This window comes from Convolutriloba macropyga, chromosome 6 (genome assembly GCF_964194025.1).
Source record: "Convolutriloba macropyga chromosome 6, txConMacr16.3, whole genome shotgun sequence".
In the NCBI taxonomy this organism is placed as follows: Eukaryota; Metazoa; Xenacoelomorpha; order Acoela; family Convolutidae; genus Convolutriloba; species Convolutriloba macropyga.
The window spans coordinates 21,693,700-21,711,939 of NC_134473.1; the positions used below are offsets into that span (position 1 = coordinate 21,693,700).

At 36.6% G+C, this 18,240-nt stretch overlaps 1 protein-coding gene across 2 annotated transcripts in view; it reads right to left on the reverse strand.

Annotated features, from left to right (window-relative positions):
* Window positions 1-1,807: 1,807 nt before the first annotated feature.
* LOC142340859 (uncharacterized) overlaps window positions 1,808-18,240 on the reverse strand; it is a 55,478-nt gene continuing 39,045 nt past the window's right edge. For both annotated transcript variants that reach the window (XM_075391604.1, XM_075391603.1), the window contains 4 exons: window positions 12,805-12,942; window positions 12,229-12,363; window positions 7,302-7,450; window positions 1,808-2,036 (listed from right to left, as the gene is read on the reverse strand). In XM_075391604.1, the coding sequence (XP_075247719.1) occupies window positions 1,936-2,036; window positions 7,302-7,450; window positions 12,229-12,363; window positions 12,805-12,942 (523 nt within the window). In that variant the 3' untranslated portion in view covers window positions 1,808-1,935. The remainder of the gene's footprint in view (window positions 2,037-7,301; window positions 7,451-12,228; window positions 12,364-12,804; window positions 12,943-18,240) is intronic.

Below are 18,240 nucleotides of genomic sequence, written 5' to 3' on the forward strand. Positions count from 1 at the left end.
CCCAAATCCAAACTATTTTTCAAAAAACTTCGAGTGAAAACTTTGAGTTCTAGAGAAATGGAGTTCCACGTTTTTCACATTTATTTTTGGGCATTTTCCCGTGATGCTGTAAATTTACGCCTGGTGCATGCCAATTACTCCACTAAATCCCCGAGGGTCTATTTTGGCTATATTGGGCCTTTTTGAGTGTATTTCGGATGTTTCTGGGCTGTTTTCGCATTTTTGGGGCCAATTTTGCTAAAATTTTGCTTGAATTAAATTTCTGCTATTTTACTCGTTCTTTCGGCTGTTGTTGATGTTTTATAGCTAATTTAAGCGTTTTTTGGCATTTGTGACGTTTTTAGAGTTGCCAAATCTTGGTCAAGAGGTACAAATCTAAACGTATTTAGAATGACAAGTGTAAAAAATGATATTATCATAGCTCTGAAACGTTAAAGATATATATGACTTGCATTTAGACGTTCTGTCAGTACTGATATTTACCGGGCGTTCAGTCTGAGTATGGTTCAGTACTAAAATAGTACGTACGACACACTGATCCCAATGTCTAGCCATGACTGCATAGACTCTTGAGCACAGTCTTTGCAAATTATTGCAGAGGGCTGTTAAAAACTAACAAAACGCTGTTTAGTTTGAATCTATTCAGAACTATCCCGTCAATTGAAACGTCTGAGCTCAAAACGATATCATTATTTGAGGCCCCTCGATTCACCGCTGCCGTAATGTCGTGATCTGCTTCGCTTTTAATCCTCTTCTTCAACTTGAACGTCAAGAGTTGACTCAAATTATTCCTCGTTTGGAAGCTGTAGCGACAACGGTAGCGACACAGGTCGACCTAGCTCGTCTTCGGTATGTAGTAATTGTGAATGTTCACTTCAAAAGCATCCGCGTGTATCATCAAATTTCAAGTTGAAAACTTTTCAACTTCACGGACCGGGTGAAATTCCTTTATCTTATGTCAAGTTGACAATATAAAGGAACTTTACTCGGTCGGCGAACTGAAAAAGTCTTCAACTTTAAATCTGACGGTATACGGTGTTCTAAAAGTAAACATTCACAATTTCAACATTTGTGTGTTAACATGTTAGCATGCTTAACCGGCGTCGTGCAAAAATTCTGTGGCATTTTCCTAAATAACTTAATCCATGAGGTAATTGGTTATAATCTGCTTCAGTAATCTAATTATCTCGTATGGGTCCGACTTCGAGCGAAGGTAGAAAAACACTTGACCTTGAAGAGAATATTTGTTCATAATCATAAATTGGCCAAATCGGATCGTTTTGTTTTTATCCTCTGTATTTACAATTTCAAACAGCAAACAAATTTTCTGTTATTTCTTAGTCTAAGGGAGACACAGATAATATTCCTAGAACCTCGCCTAAGTTTGCTATACACCTAAGTTCGCAATGAAAACAAAGGTGCTAAATTCGAATTGAAAGCACTGAATTTTTCGTACAGTGAATGATATTTTTGACGATAGCTTGTTTTTAATTGGCGTAGAAATCTACCCCACGCCCCCCCCCCCCAAAAAAAAAATAAACACAATGAGGAGGGTTTGCAGACTACTGGAGGCCATTAGACTTTATTTGCTAGAAAAGATGGCTCACAATTTTTGGCATAACACATGGTGGCCTCAAATGACGAATTATATATATGTAGATTTAGTTTCAGTTCTTGTATTTCTTAAACTGCCGGTTGAATTACTCATTTTATTTCTCCGTCAAACCCTCATATATATATATATATATATATATATATATATATATATATATATATATATTTATATATATATATACATATATCAGCATGGTGTTTGACCCTTGTACTCCATCTAAAGGAGTTGCATTAAAATGATAGTTGATGTCTTATTTGTCCATCTCCATTTTATGTTGCGGTATTTTGATGTGAGTTGTTTTGTGTCAAGCTCAATCGTCTTCATCTGAGCTCGTTACGCAATTGTTCAGCTAACTCATCCTCCTCAATTTCATCCATTGCATTTCCATCTCTCCTCGAAGCACCGCTTGTGGAGGCCTCAGCTAAAAACATGAAGGAAATTTTTACAAAACTGATCATTACGGTATTGAAAAGGAACCCACAAAAAACATATATTTAGATAGGAAAAAGCACAAGGAAAAGTGCCTTCACAAAAGAAACTCCCAAAGGAAAACACAGCCGGCAGAATTCTGGAAGCTACTCGAAGCATCAAAACTTCACAAAAAAAATCGTAATTGCAGCTGAAGCCATTACTTTTTGTGATAAACCATCAACTCATTACCTCCCCAGGTCTGATCTAAAAATTGGTGAAATTTAAACCCCTGTCATCAAGAGAAACAAAACGCAGCAAAATTTTATTCTATTGAAAACGTTTGGTAACGTTAAAAAAGTCCGAAATAATTAGGATGGCCAAAATAGTAATAAGCTGACAAGGCTATCAATTGCCCGCAAATAATTCATGATTCCACTCTCAAGGTCGCGAAAGCAAACGGCAGATAAAAATCTTAGAAACTACGTTAAAGTTTTTCAAAAAGAATGCTCAAATATAAGAATCAGAAGACCATACAGTTAGATTTCTAATCACTGCAATTAAGACAGAAACAACACATACTTTTTCCCTGATGTATATATTCCAGACAACATGATTTCACTCTAATTCAAAATTTAAATTAATAGAAAAGACTAGCAACAGAATAATAAGCAAAGGCAAAAAATTGTTTAAAAACAATACCAAGGACTGAAGAAAAATGCAATAAGTAATAATAAGTGGTAAAATAGGAATAGGTTTTCTAGCGAATTCTCAGTACTAATTTATGATGAGTGAAATTAGTTGCAAACCAAAGAATTGACGAAAATCTACGAAAAAGCTGAAATCACTCAATTTTGACAACTGAAAAAATCAAAATAACGAAAAAAATGTAGGTGCCAGGACAAAGTCAGAATGATACAAAATAGAATTTGAAAAATACGAATACAATGTAATGAACACAGTAACAAAAAGACTAATTTTTTTGAAAGCTAAAAATCAAATTAAAAAATAAAGAAAATGAATACATTTTATTGTTCAGCATTCGAGAGATAGCAAAGACAACGAAACATTCGAGACAAACATCCATCTTCCTTAATGTAACAAAAAAAGCAGAAATCAAATTTACAAAACATTTTGCTAAAAAAACTGTTCAATAAAGTTTTGAGACCACATTTATAAAAAAAATTTTTCACTGAAGAAAAAACTGTTTTTTTAAAAACTTAACGCCAAAAAATGATTGGATTTTTTTGAAACGGAATGACAGTCCCTCATGATGCACAAAAAGACTATTTCTAGTAATTAAAACCAGAAAACAAACGAAAAACTGAGAACAATTGGATAAAATACCAAATTCGGATTAGCATATGTACAATTTTATAACGCAAAATTACATCGAGATGGAAAGAGGCGTTGAGTATATGAAATATCAAGGGAAAATTACAAAAAACTAACTAAAAAATCAAGAAATATGCGACAATTTTGAACTGCAAACGCATTTTCAGGCTCCGCAAAACACTGTGGTATCAATTTCCGAGGCTTACATTTCAATATAGCATCGAATGAAAATTATTTTTACAAAAAAAAAAACAAATTACAAGCAAAAAAATGTGCCGCTTAGACGAACGGCTATCTATATAACGGCCAAAATGGTTATCTATATGTGTCATTCAGTCAAAAACCACTTTTCAAGTCAAAAAGTCTTTCACTAAAAGCAGCGCATGATCAAAAAACATCTCTCGCTCGGAAAAAATTAGTTCACACGGCAATTTTTCTCACTTTCGCTTTTAGTTCAAAACATCGTCTGAACGAATAGTACTTCCGGTAAAAAAAACCTAAAGAAAACCAAAACTCCTATTCGAGTCGTAATAAACCCCACTTTAATTTTGAACAGTTGAAAATTTAGTGCATTTGGTTATGCCTCGCCATGCCAAGGCCCGTGGGACTTGATAAGAAACTATCACAAACGAACAAATTATCACAACCGAAGATTAATATTAATATGGGGATTTATTTCCTATTAGAAAAAAATTGTGTTTTTTTCCATAAACCCGCTTTTTATAATCGCACTCCCCTCCCCTTTCCCCTTTCCCCTACCCAGAAATGTAAAATTTGACATTTCATGAGATTTCTTTCTAGCTTCGCTCCTTAAACCGAAACATGGTTAAACTGCATCACTAGTCAAGCTGCACAAAATCATTTACTTGGGCTCATTTCTCGAGATTAAATCATCAGTGTTTCAGACCATTTACTAAAATTTGATATGATGTAAGATCTAAATGTCTAACAATTGAATCGAGTTCTCTTAAGTTCACCTGCCAATCTTCTTAAATTTGACGGAAAAAATTGATTAATTATAAACGCTTTTTCGGGTTATATTTTTTTATTATGTAACAAGTGTCCATGTAAAGATTTGAAACATTTGTTTCGTTCGACTATTCTTTTACAAAATGGTAAACATGTTGCAAATTAAATATTTTACACTATTTTGTAAATAATTACAGCCCAGTGCGAAGAACGACAACATGCAGGCTAGGTCCACGCCAAATCATGCATTTTCCACAAGATATTTTTTAAGTCCAATTATGATCTTGGAGATCCTAAGATCTACACTACCGTTTCATAGATCTTGGGAAGCTATTGAGTGGTTTTCCAAGTGATCAATGTTTTTGCACGGAGGGACAAAACACGCATAAAGCAGATCTAGTACAGAAATCAAACGCTTGCAGGTAAAAGCCTCTATAAATTATCTTGCATCCGAGACCCATATACAAGATTTCTCAGATCTTGGCACGATAATATTGAGTAATTTTTCCATTCATCGAAGAAACAAAAATTTTTCCATTCGTCGACAAAAGCATATAGAGCAAAAATACCTATCTTTTATAAAATTATTTTTGAATAAAAATATATAGAGCAAAAATAACTATTTTTTAAAAATAATTTTTAAAATAAAGTTATGAAGAGCAAAAATATCTATTTAAAAAATATTAACCGTTAAGCTACAAAAATGGGTTTCTTCCGGACCAAACCCCCGAAACAGAATTGAACGCGAGTCCAATAAAAATGTGACTAGGCTTAGATCTCAACTTTTGAAATGGATAAAGAGTTTTGACTAAAATTACCTAGTCAAGCTTACAAGTTGAAATCGGCAAAATGTTTTTCAAAACAATTGAACCATGTGTGATCTGTCTGTAAGTCGAGAAAAAGTATTCTTTAGTATGGTCTATTCTCTGACTCTAAAATGTTTTGTGGTTCGTTAATTCTTGCACCAAATTTTTCTGATGCAGCCCCGTACTTAACTCCAAGTGCGTTTCAGTACTGGGTCAGTGTAAATGCAATTCCTCATCATTACTGAATCATAGACTGATTCATGTCACTTTTTTGACTTGCCAGACTTGCGTTCATCTTGAGTTGAGTTTACAGTGGCCAGACTTGCGCCAATTTTGATTTTTTACTTGCGAGAATGGGGCTAATTCTGATTTTACAATGGCAAGACTTGCGCCAATTCTGATTTTTTACTTCTCAGACTTGCACCAATTCTGATTTTTATTACTTGCCAGACTGGGATCAATTCGGTTTTTTACATTCAAGACTGGCAGCAATTTTGATATTTTACTAAACAAAACGTCAAAAATAGCCAAAAAGTTGTCAAAATAGCCGGGGAAACGTCAAAACCAGCCAAAAAACGTCAAAAACAGCCGGGAAATGTCAAAAATAGCAAAAGAACGTCAAAAATAGCAGGGAAGAGACAAAAATAGCCTAAAAACCTCAAAACTCCCCCTAGTAACGTTGTTTGACAATTGCCAAATCTGAAAAATCAAGAAATGTTGATTTTCGGCACCAATTCAGCTTAAAATGGCTCATAAACGGCTGAAAAACGGCTGAAAACGATCCATAACTTCCTGAAATGACCCATTGGGACCTCCCAGAGATGCTTAAGTAGTGTCGAGTACCATTTCGTACCAGTCTGGTACCGATATTCAGGACGCCGGGAAAGTGGCGAACGTAAACCTAGAAATCGTGGCACGTTATAAAGTTTTTCGGAATTTGATATTCGAATACTTCACATGAATTTTTTTGAAAAGTTAATTTACTCTTGGGAATCACTTGCCAAGTGTATTTCAAGTCTGATATGACTAATACACTTGATATTGTACAGACTCGTATTTACACTGGTCCAGTACTGAAACATACTTGGAGTTAGGTACGGGCTGCAGTGCAATGATTCTTCGTTATTCCACCAAGACAACTCAACTAAAGCAATATTTTTTTGGAAAAAGGATAAACTGTAACAAGTTATCCGGACAAATTTATGTTTTATGGGGTATAATTCCGCTTTTTTAATTGATTGAAACCAAATGATTTAGCTGCTTCAATTTCTATTCCATTATAGCCAGCAGATCATAACCGAGTATTTAAGTTTTTCATTTCTGGTCATCAATTGTGCATTATCAAATTATGAATCTTCCCGTTATGCTTTTTTGTCAAGCATTGTGATCTGAAGTCTAAACCTGGTTAACTCTGCAACATTCTGACAGAACGTAGCGGGAGTATTTTTTTAAGCTGAACTTTTGTAAAGTTTTGAAAAGTTAGGCTTTGTTTCTGTTTTCGGCGAGAACTTAAATCAAGATCCAGTGCGTAGTATGCATAACAATTGTTAATGGGGAGTCAGAAGTTTCGCGACCACAGAAGTCGACCGTATTTGCCTAAAAACTTAGTAAATGGATGTGTCAGTAGAAAAGAAAACCCCGGTGAAACGCAAAAAAAAGGTCCTCAGAGTTCTTTTTATTTACATTATTATATTCAGAAGAATTGCAACACAAAGTTTAATCCAATTTACAGTTTGCTAGAAAATTTGACAGGAAGAATTTTTTTCAAACAAATAGGACATCAATATTTACAAAAAATAGGATCAGTTATTTTTTGTATTTTATACAAGCAGATGGGCGCAATATAATTGTAGAGAAAGTCATTCAATCCCAGCTCTCAATTTTAGATTTTTTTTGAAAAAGATAAGAAAAATTGTTTTCTTTTAAATGAAAACCCGCGGGTTAAAATGCCGGTTGAAAAGTTTGTATGAGACAAGTGGTTCAGACCAAAACGATTTTTTTAGAATCGGTTGCGATCACGTTTAAGAATGACCAGTATTTAATTATCTTTTAGTAAATGATGCCGGTGTCTAAATCTCGACTAATGAAAGAACTTTAAAAGTTCAAAAGCGGGCGACGAAGGCTCTGAGTTTACTGCCCAGCTACAATTGAATGATTATTGGACTTACCATTGGTTTCGTTACACACCCAAGGTTGATCTTTGCAGATGATGTTGTGTTTGAACCACCAGAATGTGAGGTACTCCTGCGGACTGTGATAGGCGAACGAATGCACCCACAAGTCATCAGACGTGCCCAGAACATAAGGGAATCCGTATCTACAAACAACCGCTGACATAAGAGCGAAAAATGCATCACAATTTATAGAAAAACGAAGAAAATGTGATTCATGGAAAAGACTTCGAACGTTGTACACCGTATAAAATCGAGAGTAGACTTCCTCTGTGCGCTCATAATGATAGTATTATCTCAAAAATCTCCGGTCGGGGGAAGTTTTACGATACAGTCAACAAAAATAATGCACAGGAAACCGATATCTAATGAATGAATTATGCTACAACTTTTGTTACATCAAATTTTGTTTCAGTTTTTATTATTTGGTCTTAAGAGACAGCATTAAAATATAGTCCCTTATAAGACAGCATAAAGTATGAACCCTCTTTTTGTCCATTTGTCGTTTTTTTTCAGTTTGTCATACTCTTGTTCACGAGCCGGCACCAAATGCGAAATGCACTATTTGAAATTGTGGAAAAAATGAGTCAAAAGCTTTATTGGCGACAAGCTTGTTCTCCGAATTGAACAGCGTCAAACAAGACAAGGATCATCTTAGAACTAAAAGCTCAAAACAAAAGGCAGAGGTCACTAGCTCAGTTAAAACAATTCTCAACCGAGCAGATATTGGATGTCACTTGATTGCGGATTTTGAATGGCACATAATGGCATGAGAACAAGAGCCCTTTACTACCATGCTGAATTGTTTTCCTTATGAAGCCGGCAACAAAAAAGAATTTGTTACTGTTTGGTCAATTTCCGCAGCATGTCATGAATTAAGATAAGTTTTACGGATTCTAAAGACGGAAAGTGACCAAACAGTGGTACCCTTTTTCAGGTACCTTAACAGGGACACTTTTTCGCAATGTTGCAAAGTGTCATCAAAGTTTATTCACATTTTTTAGGAAAAATTGCTGATTCAGTGAGCAATAGAAGTCCTACACACACACACCTAAAAAACCTACCAATGTTTCTTTTATGAGGGAGCTTGATATTGTGAAATCAAACACCCGGAACACCCTGTCATCTCATTTGATCAATTAATCACAGATAAAATCTTTCTTTATTTTGCGTAGGCTGTTCTTCTGATCACGAACCAGTTTCTGATTTACGGTCTGTATTTTACCCCTTCATGAATGATTCAACTGACTGTTCTCTGAAGATAAAGCGTTTTACTTTCTGCCAAAGCTCCAAAAATTAAAAAAAAAATGAAGGCTGCTATTAATCTGACAAGGTTTAAATACCGAGCACTCTCAAATATGAGCTTGAACAAATGCAAAACTGAGCAAGAATACCTATCTAACAAAGTTTGCTTTGTAATTATTATAAAAGAGGCTCATTCTACAGTTGTACCAGAAAAACGTACAAAGAGTTTCTTTATTAACGCATGTCCAGCTTGAAAGATTATGGAGCATAAAACAATAAAGTATTAGTGGTTTTGTTTCGTAAACGACAACACTTTGAGAAAATCAATAATCTAAATCTGATTGAGAACGCAAGATTCAAGTAGTTATTAATTCTACGCTCAAAAACATTTTGGTCGTCGAATTCGAAAAACTGTGAGCAGACTAATCAGATTAGAATAGTTAATATCCAGACACCAAGCCGAAGACTATTTTTTCTAAAACGAATTGATTTGCTATTGATCATATATCACATGGACATGCCATTTTAGTAATACTTTTTAGTTCTAATTTAACCGGCATTTCCATAGTTTGTCATTTAAATGTCATTTTATAATTTTGTTGTTCTTATTTTTTTCATTCATTTGTTCATCCGCATAGACATGTGACTAATGAATAAATCCACCTAGACAGGGGATTTGCGGTATGTTTTGTCCATATTGCTTTTTTCTAGAGAGCGAGAAATTGAGGTGTGAAAAACAAATTCTGTAAGCGGGCAAAATTTTTTGTTCACATGCGGCATTTTAAAGCATTTTTTAAATTTTTGGTTAAGAGGTTTGGTAATAATTTTGTTTTATTTTTAGGCTAGTTTTGGTAGTGGCTTGAAGGTTTCTGGAAATTCGTATGAATTCTATGCTAATTCGGAGGGTTTTCATAATTTTTTGATGATTTTCGGGCTAATTTTTGCGTTTTTTGACGATTGTTTTGTTTTACTAGCTCAAAAGTCAGTTGAAAAGACCCCTTCTACTTGAACAATTTTAGATAAAAATTGTTTGCAGTTTTGTGGATATAAATCATTTTTTTGTTGAGAAATGTGACAAGAAATGTCTAAAATTGGGACTATTTTTCTTAATTTTTTAAAGTTTTTTTCGGTTTAATAGAAAAGTTTTTTAGCCTATTATGACTTCCCTATTGTTTTGCGAGCATCTGGATACCCCATTGGATGAAAGGAGTTTTTCTTTGGATTTTATGCTTCTGTAATATTAAAAAAATTTATTAGCTTTTTCCAGTTTTTTTAGTGCATGTTGTTTTTAAGAGCTTTTTTTCACAATTTGGCCTCAAGTATTTTTTTTAAAAATTCACATAATCGGTTTTAGTAAGTACTAGTTGTTTTGATGAAGTAACTTTGGCAGAGATAGTGTTACTGGGATCTCAAGTTTTAAAAAAATTTGATCTGATTTTTTTTAAATCATTTTTTAACAGATTTGATTCTATTGTTTTTAGTGTTTTTCTTTTATGGTTTTGTTTCAATATAATCATAAATTAGTGGAGGCACGTTTTGTCTGATGAGTAGTTGCATGGCGTTTAAATGGATTCCCACTTCGAGTCGTTTCCGGAATTCTTCCGGCTATGTTTTTTGCAGTTAGTATGATGAAACTAAGATCAGGTATTTTTTTCATTTATTAATTAATTCCCATTTCACTTTTCTCATTTGTGCAGCTAGAAACTAATTTTAAATTTAATCTGTGCAATTAGCCCGTACTTAGACATATCACTGAGAAAATTGTTTTTCGCGTCGGGAAATTCAATCTTGAAACACAAAATTTAACTCTGCGACAAACAGAAATGAATTTTCATCGCAACTTTCAAGCTTACTTTTATATTAAGTTTTTGAACTACAAAATTCAGGTTATGTCGTCTGTGGATATAACACTCATTAAAATTACCTGTAATCACGCTATGATGACCACACGAATTACGAGCTGAATTCGAAATTAAAAGGACAAGCATTGATCAGAAACCAAACTAGAGTTTATAAGCTCGTTTCGAACGGTCAGTGTCTGGTCCTCATATGTCAACTTCACAGGCTAAGTTCTTAATTTATGTCTTATTAAAATAATCATGTGCTGAAGTTTGCTTTTAAGATTGTTCATAACCCTAGTCGGGACCGGGAAATATTAAAAGTCCGTCCTCGACAGATTTAAGGTATGAAAAAGCTGTCCTCGACAGATATTGGGTATGAAAGGAATTTTTCTGGACCTAATGTGTTGTCCTGGACTTTGGCTGGAACTAACACAACCGTCCCAGAATTTGGCTGGAACTAAAACATACGTCTTGGAATTTGGCTGGACAATAAAGGTGTTCTGGAATTTGGCTGGACAATAAAGGTGCTCTGGAATTTGGCTGGACAATAAAACATGTCCTGGAATTGCGCTCGCGACCGTTATAATGACTTTTTTTCAATTTCCTTCAAAGTTAAAGTCATGTAGCGCAATTGGTTAAGCATTGGGTAAGATTGGAGAAGATCACGAGATTGAACCCAGATGTTGTCGGAACTTTTTGCTTATGAAAAGAATTTGGCTGGACTTATGGAAAGATTTAGCCTCGAATTTAACTAGGGTCCTCGACCGTGTAATTTAATTCAGTATTTACCCCCTCAACCCTCCAGGTTTAGGCCTCGACTTATGAAAAGACCATGCGCGACCAAAAAGTGGTATGAAAAGACCATGCTGGACTCAAACATCCCATGAAAAGAATTTATCGACCAAACAGCCCATGAAAAGAATTTATGGCTCGACCAATTTTTTTGATGCTGAACTTTAGCTCAACCCAAATATGATGCTCGACTTTACGTCGACCTAAAATGTTCATGCTGGACCCAAAAAAAATTCATTTGCACTGAAAATTGTCCTTTGCTTATAACGTAGTCAACGGGTTCTACCGTTCAAGTTTTTAAATTTTTCTCATATTTTTTCGAAAAAAAACGAACTGTGCTATTATAAATATAATTGAAAAATGAATTTTAGAACCAAATGAACTAAATCATAACACAAAAAACTCATTGCTGATGAAATGGCGATTGTTTGCGCTTTGTTAACTGGTTGAATTCAGTCGAACAAATTCGCTATATTGGTTAATTGCGAAAACTAATTTATCTTAAGAACTCAATATTACTTAAGATTTTTCGGCAGAATTCCACTTTTTTTCAAAGGTGGACTGCTTGTTGCAGCGCTAGTTTGGTGTTTCTGATATGTGGTACACATCTAAAAAAAGAATCATAGAAAAATTAACTGTTATTAATCCCACAAAATGCGATCCTCGACTCATGAAAAGACCAATCGCGAACATAGTCTGCTATGAAAAGACCTTATCTGGACCATGAAAAGACTTTACCTCGACTATAGTTAGGAGCTGGACTGTGTATTTATAGTCAGTATTGGACCCCCTACTAGAATTATAAGATCTTTTCATAAGTCGAGGTCTAAACCTGCCCTCCCACACCTGGGGCCTTTCATAAATTCAAGGTCTCGATTAGGGAAGAGCATCATCACAGATTGGGCACTGACCATCACAGTTCTCCAAATTTCCCCAAAAAATGGAACATTGTCTCCAAGAAACCAAGAAAGGCCTACCGAAAAAAAACTCTCATCACGACTAAAGTTCTACTCATAGCCGAATGAACCTTATGTACTAAACATTACCTTTGCGGCATATGCCCGAAAGGGTGGTTTGTTCTGACAAGCGCCCCTTTTCCAAATCCCAGTTTTGTGATCATATTCCTGTTGCACCTCACATTGTAGTAGGCCTCAATCAAGTTCAGTATTTTGTTCTCCTCACTAAATATTCAAAAATTTCACACTTACTTCCTCCCTCTCGTGCTCACTGTTAAAACTTTCTCGTGGTTATTAAAGTTATTCGAGATAACCATGATAAATTTTGATTCCAGAATACAATATTTGTTTCGAAAAACAAAAAATTAATTATCCCCGTGTTTGAAAATACATGATTGTATTTTATGTTGTTGTATATGAATATTACTTATCGGAATAAGATCAACTAAACCGAATTTTGGCTTCTTAATTACGTCAAATAACCGCCTTTGAATTGGCTTTATTTATGTCAAATACGCACTGAAAACGTAAGATAGATTTTACCTTAAGGGAGTTATGACAAAGCTCATATGTAACGTTTATATGAGCTTGACAATTTCTTCACTCCTTTTATACTTAGCAGCTTTGTAATGTAATAAAAAACTGTTTTTTTAATTATTTACCAACCTGTAGTCTGTGAGTTTGTCTACGTATTCTTGAGGGGTGAGGAACATCCTCTCATAGCCGTGAACAAGATAGTTATCACACTGATACTGACAGCATCCATTATGTCCTATGTAGTTGTTGTGTTCACGGTGAATTGGTCTGAAAAGAGAAAAATGTGTTCACGGTGAAACGAGAACATCACAAAATTATTATAATGATTTTAACTTAATTTTTATTTTTTATATTCACTGTTCCTGTTGCACCTGGAAGTTTCTTGCAAGAATTTGTGAATAACCTGCTCTTAAATGAGCTCCAAAAATAGCCATACACTTAAGCTGTCGGAACTATACACTAGAAAACGAAACTTAATATTTTGTTTCTATTTCATTCAGGCAAAGTTCACAAGGACAAGAAAATGCGTTACCCGGGAATTCTGCAAAAGTCATAAAGCGCTAAAGAACTGATAGAAGAAACTTGAAAAATTGTGTTTTAAAATCTCATTTGTTCGCAAAATGTGCAAATATATATTTTATATATTGGTTTGAGCAGCCCCATAAAATGAAGATGGCTTACTTTGAAAAAAAAAACAATAACAACTGCCAACTGATCGGATTGGGAAAATAGCGCACTAATTAAACCAGAGAAATTTTCTGCTTATTGTATTGAAGGAAGGTTTAGGGCTGTGAAACAATAAAATGTGTTCCGAGACCTCAAAGCGACATTTTGTCTATGATCATCAACCAACTATGTGCCTTCCCAGGTTGAGATGTCATCCGGAAGTAACCTCTGATCAGACCAAGTCCAACGCACACGGTGTGTTCCCAGACCAAAGTTACAGGGTCTGGGATTTGGTTCCAGTGCACAGTAGTATGATCAGAGGTCACGTCGGTCTGGCGATGGTATGATCAGAGGTCACTTCGGTCTGGGGATGGTATGATCAGAGGTCAATTCGGTCTGGGGATGGTATGATCAGAGGTCACTTTGGTCTGGGGATGGTATGATCAGAAGTCACTTCAGGATGGGAATGGTCTGAACAGAGGTGGATTCAAGCGCATATTAGTCTGATCAGAGACCATTTCGAGCGGAATTTTTTTCTGATTTTTTACAGAGAGATGTCGGCTCTGTCAAGAGGCAACAAAAAGCAGCATTCTGATCACAGACAGATCTAGAGTCTGATGTCTTTGATGATCAGAACCAAAGGGGTCCAACTGATTGAACATGTCAGTCCCCTTACACGGAAATTTTGTTTAACTGTAGTATACGATGTTTTATATGGAAAGCTGTCTAAATTTATCCATTGAGTTGGAAATATGCACTAATGTATACTAAATAATTTTTACTCAGCAGTTGGGTTTTCTTTTCATTAGCAATAATACTTTTAGAATAGTCTTTTCTTTAGATGAATATAAAATTGCAAACATCATTTCGTATGAAAAGAATATATTATAACAAAATTCGTGTGGTGAGGTGATTTTGAGCGCACGATATTCTGATCAGGAGCAACTTTTGAGCGCACAATAGTCTGATCAGAAGTGATTTTGAGCGCACAATCGTCTGGACAATGGTCTGGGTTTGAACTGGGCCATGGTCGCTCAATCTTCTGGACAATGGTCTGATTATGGTCTGATCAGAGGTCCTTTCCGTCTGGGAAGGTCTGATCAGAGACAGTTTCGAGCGCACTTTTGTCTGATCAGAGGATACTTTGGTCTGGGAGGGTCTGATCAGAGGTAACTTTCGTCTGGCACGGTCTGATCAGGGGTCACTTCCGGATGGCACCTCAACCTGGGTTGTTAATGCTAGGAGGACTAATGTTTGAAGGCTCGTATCATAAAGTAGGTAATTTTGATAAGAAACAAAATGAAAAAAGTGAAGTTCACCCAACTTTTCCTGTTTCTTTAGCAAACAGTTTTTTGAAAGTATATTTTGCAAATAAAGTAGTTTATCTTGTAATCGTGCAGGAAAATACACCAAAAACTGATACATTTAGGAGCTTTAGCTCTAGAGAGACAAGATAGATCTATTTCTGTATAATGGTGAGCCAAATTGCATGTATCTCAGAATACATTGGACCCTAAAAAACTGTTGTCTATTCATTTTTCCCGAGAAAAACTAAATAGAAAGTTAAAAATCCAAAGACAGGAGTCTGGAAGCCCAGAAGAAGATGTTGGGAGAATAAGTACCGATTTTAAAAGCAGGTGGAAGAGCAATCAACTAGACGTGTACAATATGGTAGAGCTTGCGATGCTTTCAGAAACCGTACACAGTTCAGTAATCCGAGCGGTAAGGTAGGAGACTCTAAGGTTGGTCTCCTCAACACACACTCAAAGTCAGTGGTCATTAGGATGTGCTCAACAGGCGTCTGTCACTAAGAAGGTTTGTTTATTGCCGGGAGGTACTCTTTGATCCAACTTGACCAAATAGCGTTAGCGTAAAACTGTGCGCTTACGGTGATTGAACTCATCTACGCCAATGACGAAGGGATACTGTTTGCATGGTTACTGCTTGCAGGAAATCTGCTTGCTTTGTTGCATTGTTGCCGAAATCATTAGGTGTTAGCGTGCTTGGTTCGCAGAGTTGGCGCTCACTGTCGCTTACGGACTTGATTTATGTGCATGCTCCACCGAACAAAACGTAACAACCAAAGCTCTATCTGGGAGGCGACGTCCTGCAAGGATGGTGTAAAGTAGCCGCTTGAAACTACGCAGCAGCCCCTCCCAGATGAGGCCTCAGTGAGGCTCACTGGAATGATTGAATCTCAACATATTGCCTTTGTGGGCAAGTTCAGCAGCAATATTGTTAATTCTCCCTTTTTTACTAAGTGTTCCCTACTGTTCCCTTTTGCGATGTTAGTACGATTATCTGACCAGATAATGTCAGGAATACCCCGACGGGAGAAAAACGCGCTCTGTTTCAATAACTCATGAATTAGCGTCCGTTGAAGGGACGCTTTACACATGTACAGCTAGTGTAGTCAAACAAGAAAGGGAATCCCCATCTCTTTTCGGGAGTGCTACGAACGGTGACCTAAAACGAGCCAACAAAATCGACCCCGGTTTTGATAAAGGGAGGAGATTGGTACGCAGATCGTTCCACTGGCAGGTTAGCCATGATTGATTGAGTAGCGGCCGCCCAGAACAGTCTGCGCAAAACGCAAATCTTTTCAAAAAATTGTTGTGAGCATCGTAGTTTGAAGATGGCATCGAATTCCTTCAATTAATTTATCAACGCCCTGATGGTGATGTTTCAAGTGAGTGTGTCGCGAAAACAATTTAACAAAAGTTGGCACCAATCGAAACAAAAGGACTCTTAATGTCAAAATGTAGATCAATTAACCGCTTCATTCGACCATTTGAGCGGACAAGACCGTGAACAAAGATAACTGAGCAATGTGGTTCTTCTTTTTGACGGTTTCTATGTCGCGCTGGTTCCTCTTTTTGGAGCTGAGGGACTCTCCTTGAACAAAATACAGAAAATGGCACTAAATTTTGTCAAAATCCGTAGGATCAGTTATGCTAACGTTGGTGTTGCGGCAACAGATTCGTAAACTTCGCAAAATAAATAGGCAGTAAAACGTAGAATTTTTTGATAAAACTAATCTTATCAAAACACAACGACGGTTTACCTTATTTTTCAGTTTGGTTGATTGCAGAAGCAGTCACAAATGAAGTGGAATTATTATCTGTTTCCCTAGTTATAGCTGTCAGCTTGTTATTATCGACATCGTCTGTATTTGGATCGCAAATGAAGTGCGTGGCTTTCAAGAAGTTGAGACCTTTCATCGAGCTACATGATTGCAAATTTTCAGTGGACATTCTACGATTGCCAGCATTGGCTGGATTGCCAGACGGGGCGATATGGTTCCATTGGTCAACTCTGGTGTATTCCGACATTTTTTTTGGGAATAGTATTGAGTTTCATTGCTGCTACCCGGGCCCTTCGCATGACAAATGCTAGTTCTGTTGTTAGTCATGAGAAGGACAACCACGAGAAAATCATCTTGAGAAATATCCCCAAACATGTGAATTTCAATTTGTTTGGCCGGTCCAGAGAAAAAAATTCTTGGTAAAGTAATATTGGATAGCAGCGGCAGTTCGTCAGGCACTGCCGTGAGACTTTGCCGTAAATCTTTGAGTATTTCAACGTCAAAATGCTAGCTACTGAAGCACTGGATGTCTTTCGACATCAGTCGGGCACCAACATGGAATGAGGCTACTAAGCCAATGAGCTGAAATTGTTTGGAACCTGGGCTCAGTACCAAGCGCTATATTCGTGACAGTGCTGCTAGAAATTCAACTCACAACTAAATTTTCGTTATTTAGATCCCATCGAAGCCAGAGGATGTTTGAGTAGTCCTCATTTGACGACACGATCAATTTTGGTTCGGCTGTTTGAAGAGACCCGTAAATTCGGTCCACCATATCTGGTACATTGCTCGCAAACTTAGTCAGTTTGAACCCAACTAAACGGAGAATTTGAACCAATTGCTTAAACCTTTTGATGGCATTCATAGGCAACTCTACCAAATTGAAGTATCTGTCCACATCGAAGTTTTCAATGACAGCTTTCACAGCTTGTGAGTTGTGAGTAGCTTTATCACGCGTAGTGCGCTGCAGTGTAATTGGCGAGAGAGGGCCAGTGTTTGGCCTAAAATATATCGCGTGTATTGATGCACCACAACATTTTATTTGGTTTCAACTCTGCAAAAAATTTGCAAAAATCACTGGTCACTTGACGAAACTCAAAACTAGAAGAACAATCATTCGATGTTGGCCGATACCACGTCCTGATGTTGACTGAGCCGGGAAATTTTCAAGATAGGATTTTGCACTAAGGCAGAACCGGTAAGCACCTACTTGTTTAATGAACCCACGGACCCTGGCTGCCCCGTTGAGCACCCTACAACATTATACAGTTTAATAGGATTCTGAGTGCTACCTACTGCACTATTCGTCTTGTGGGCACCTTTTACCCTCTTGACATAGCCTTTATTCGAGTCCTCCTTGATGGTATCAGAGAACTTTCCTCTTAATGCTTGATAATTTATGAGCGTTTTTGTCTAATACTTTCAACTTCACGAGCGCGGAGAACTAACTATTGGGCAACGGTATGTTGTTTTCAAACAAAAGCTTTCTACATTATGTCTCTTCCCAATTTGCACTGTAGTAATTTTGGTGATTTCCCCTGCTCAAGTTGTCCTTCTCAATCCGCTGCCCATTATGGATCTATTTGCTTAAATGCGCCATATGACGCCATATCGTACCAAGACATTACTTGACTAGCCATTTCAAAATCGCGTTCCATATTTGCTTTGAAACACGTTGAGTCTAAACCTGAAGACGACGGTGAGGGACCGCTCAGAACCCAACCTATGGGCAAGCGAACGACGAAGAGTGAGCACTTCTCGTCGGCAGCGAAGTTCTTTTACGGGTTGATGGCGCAATATACATTCTGTCTAAG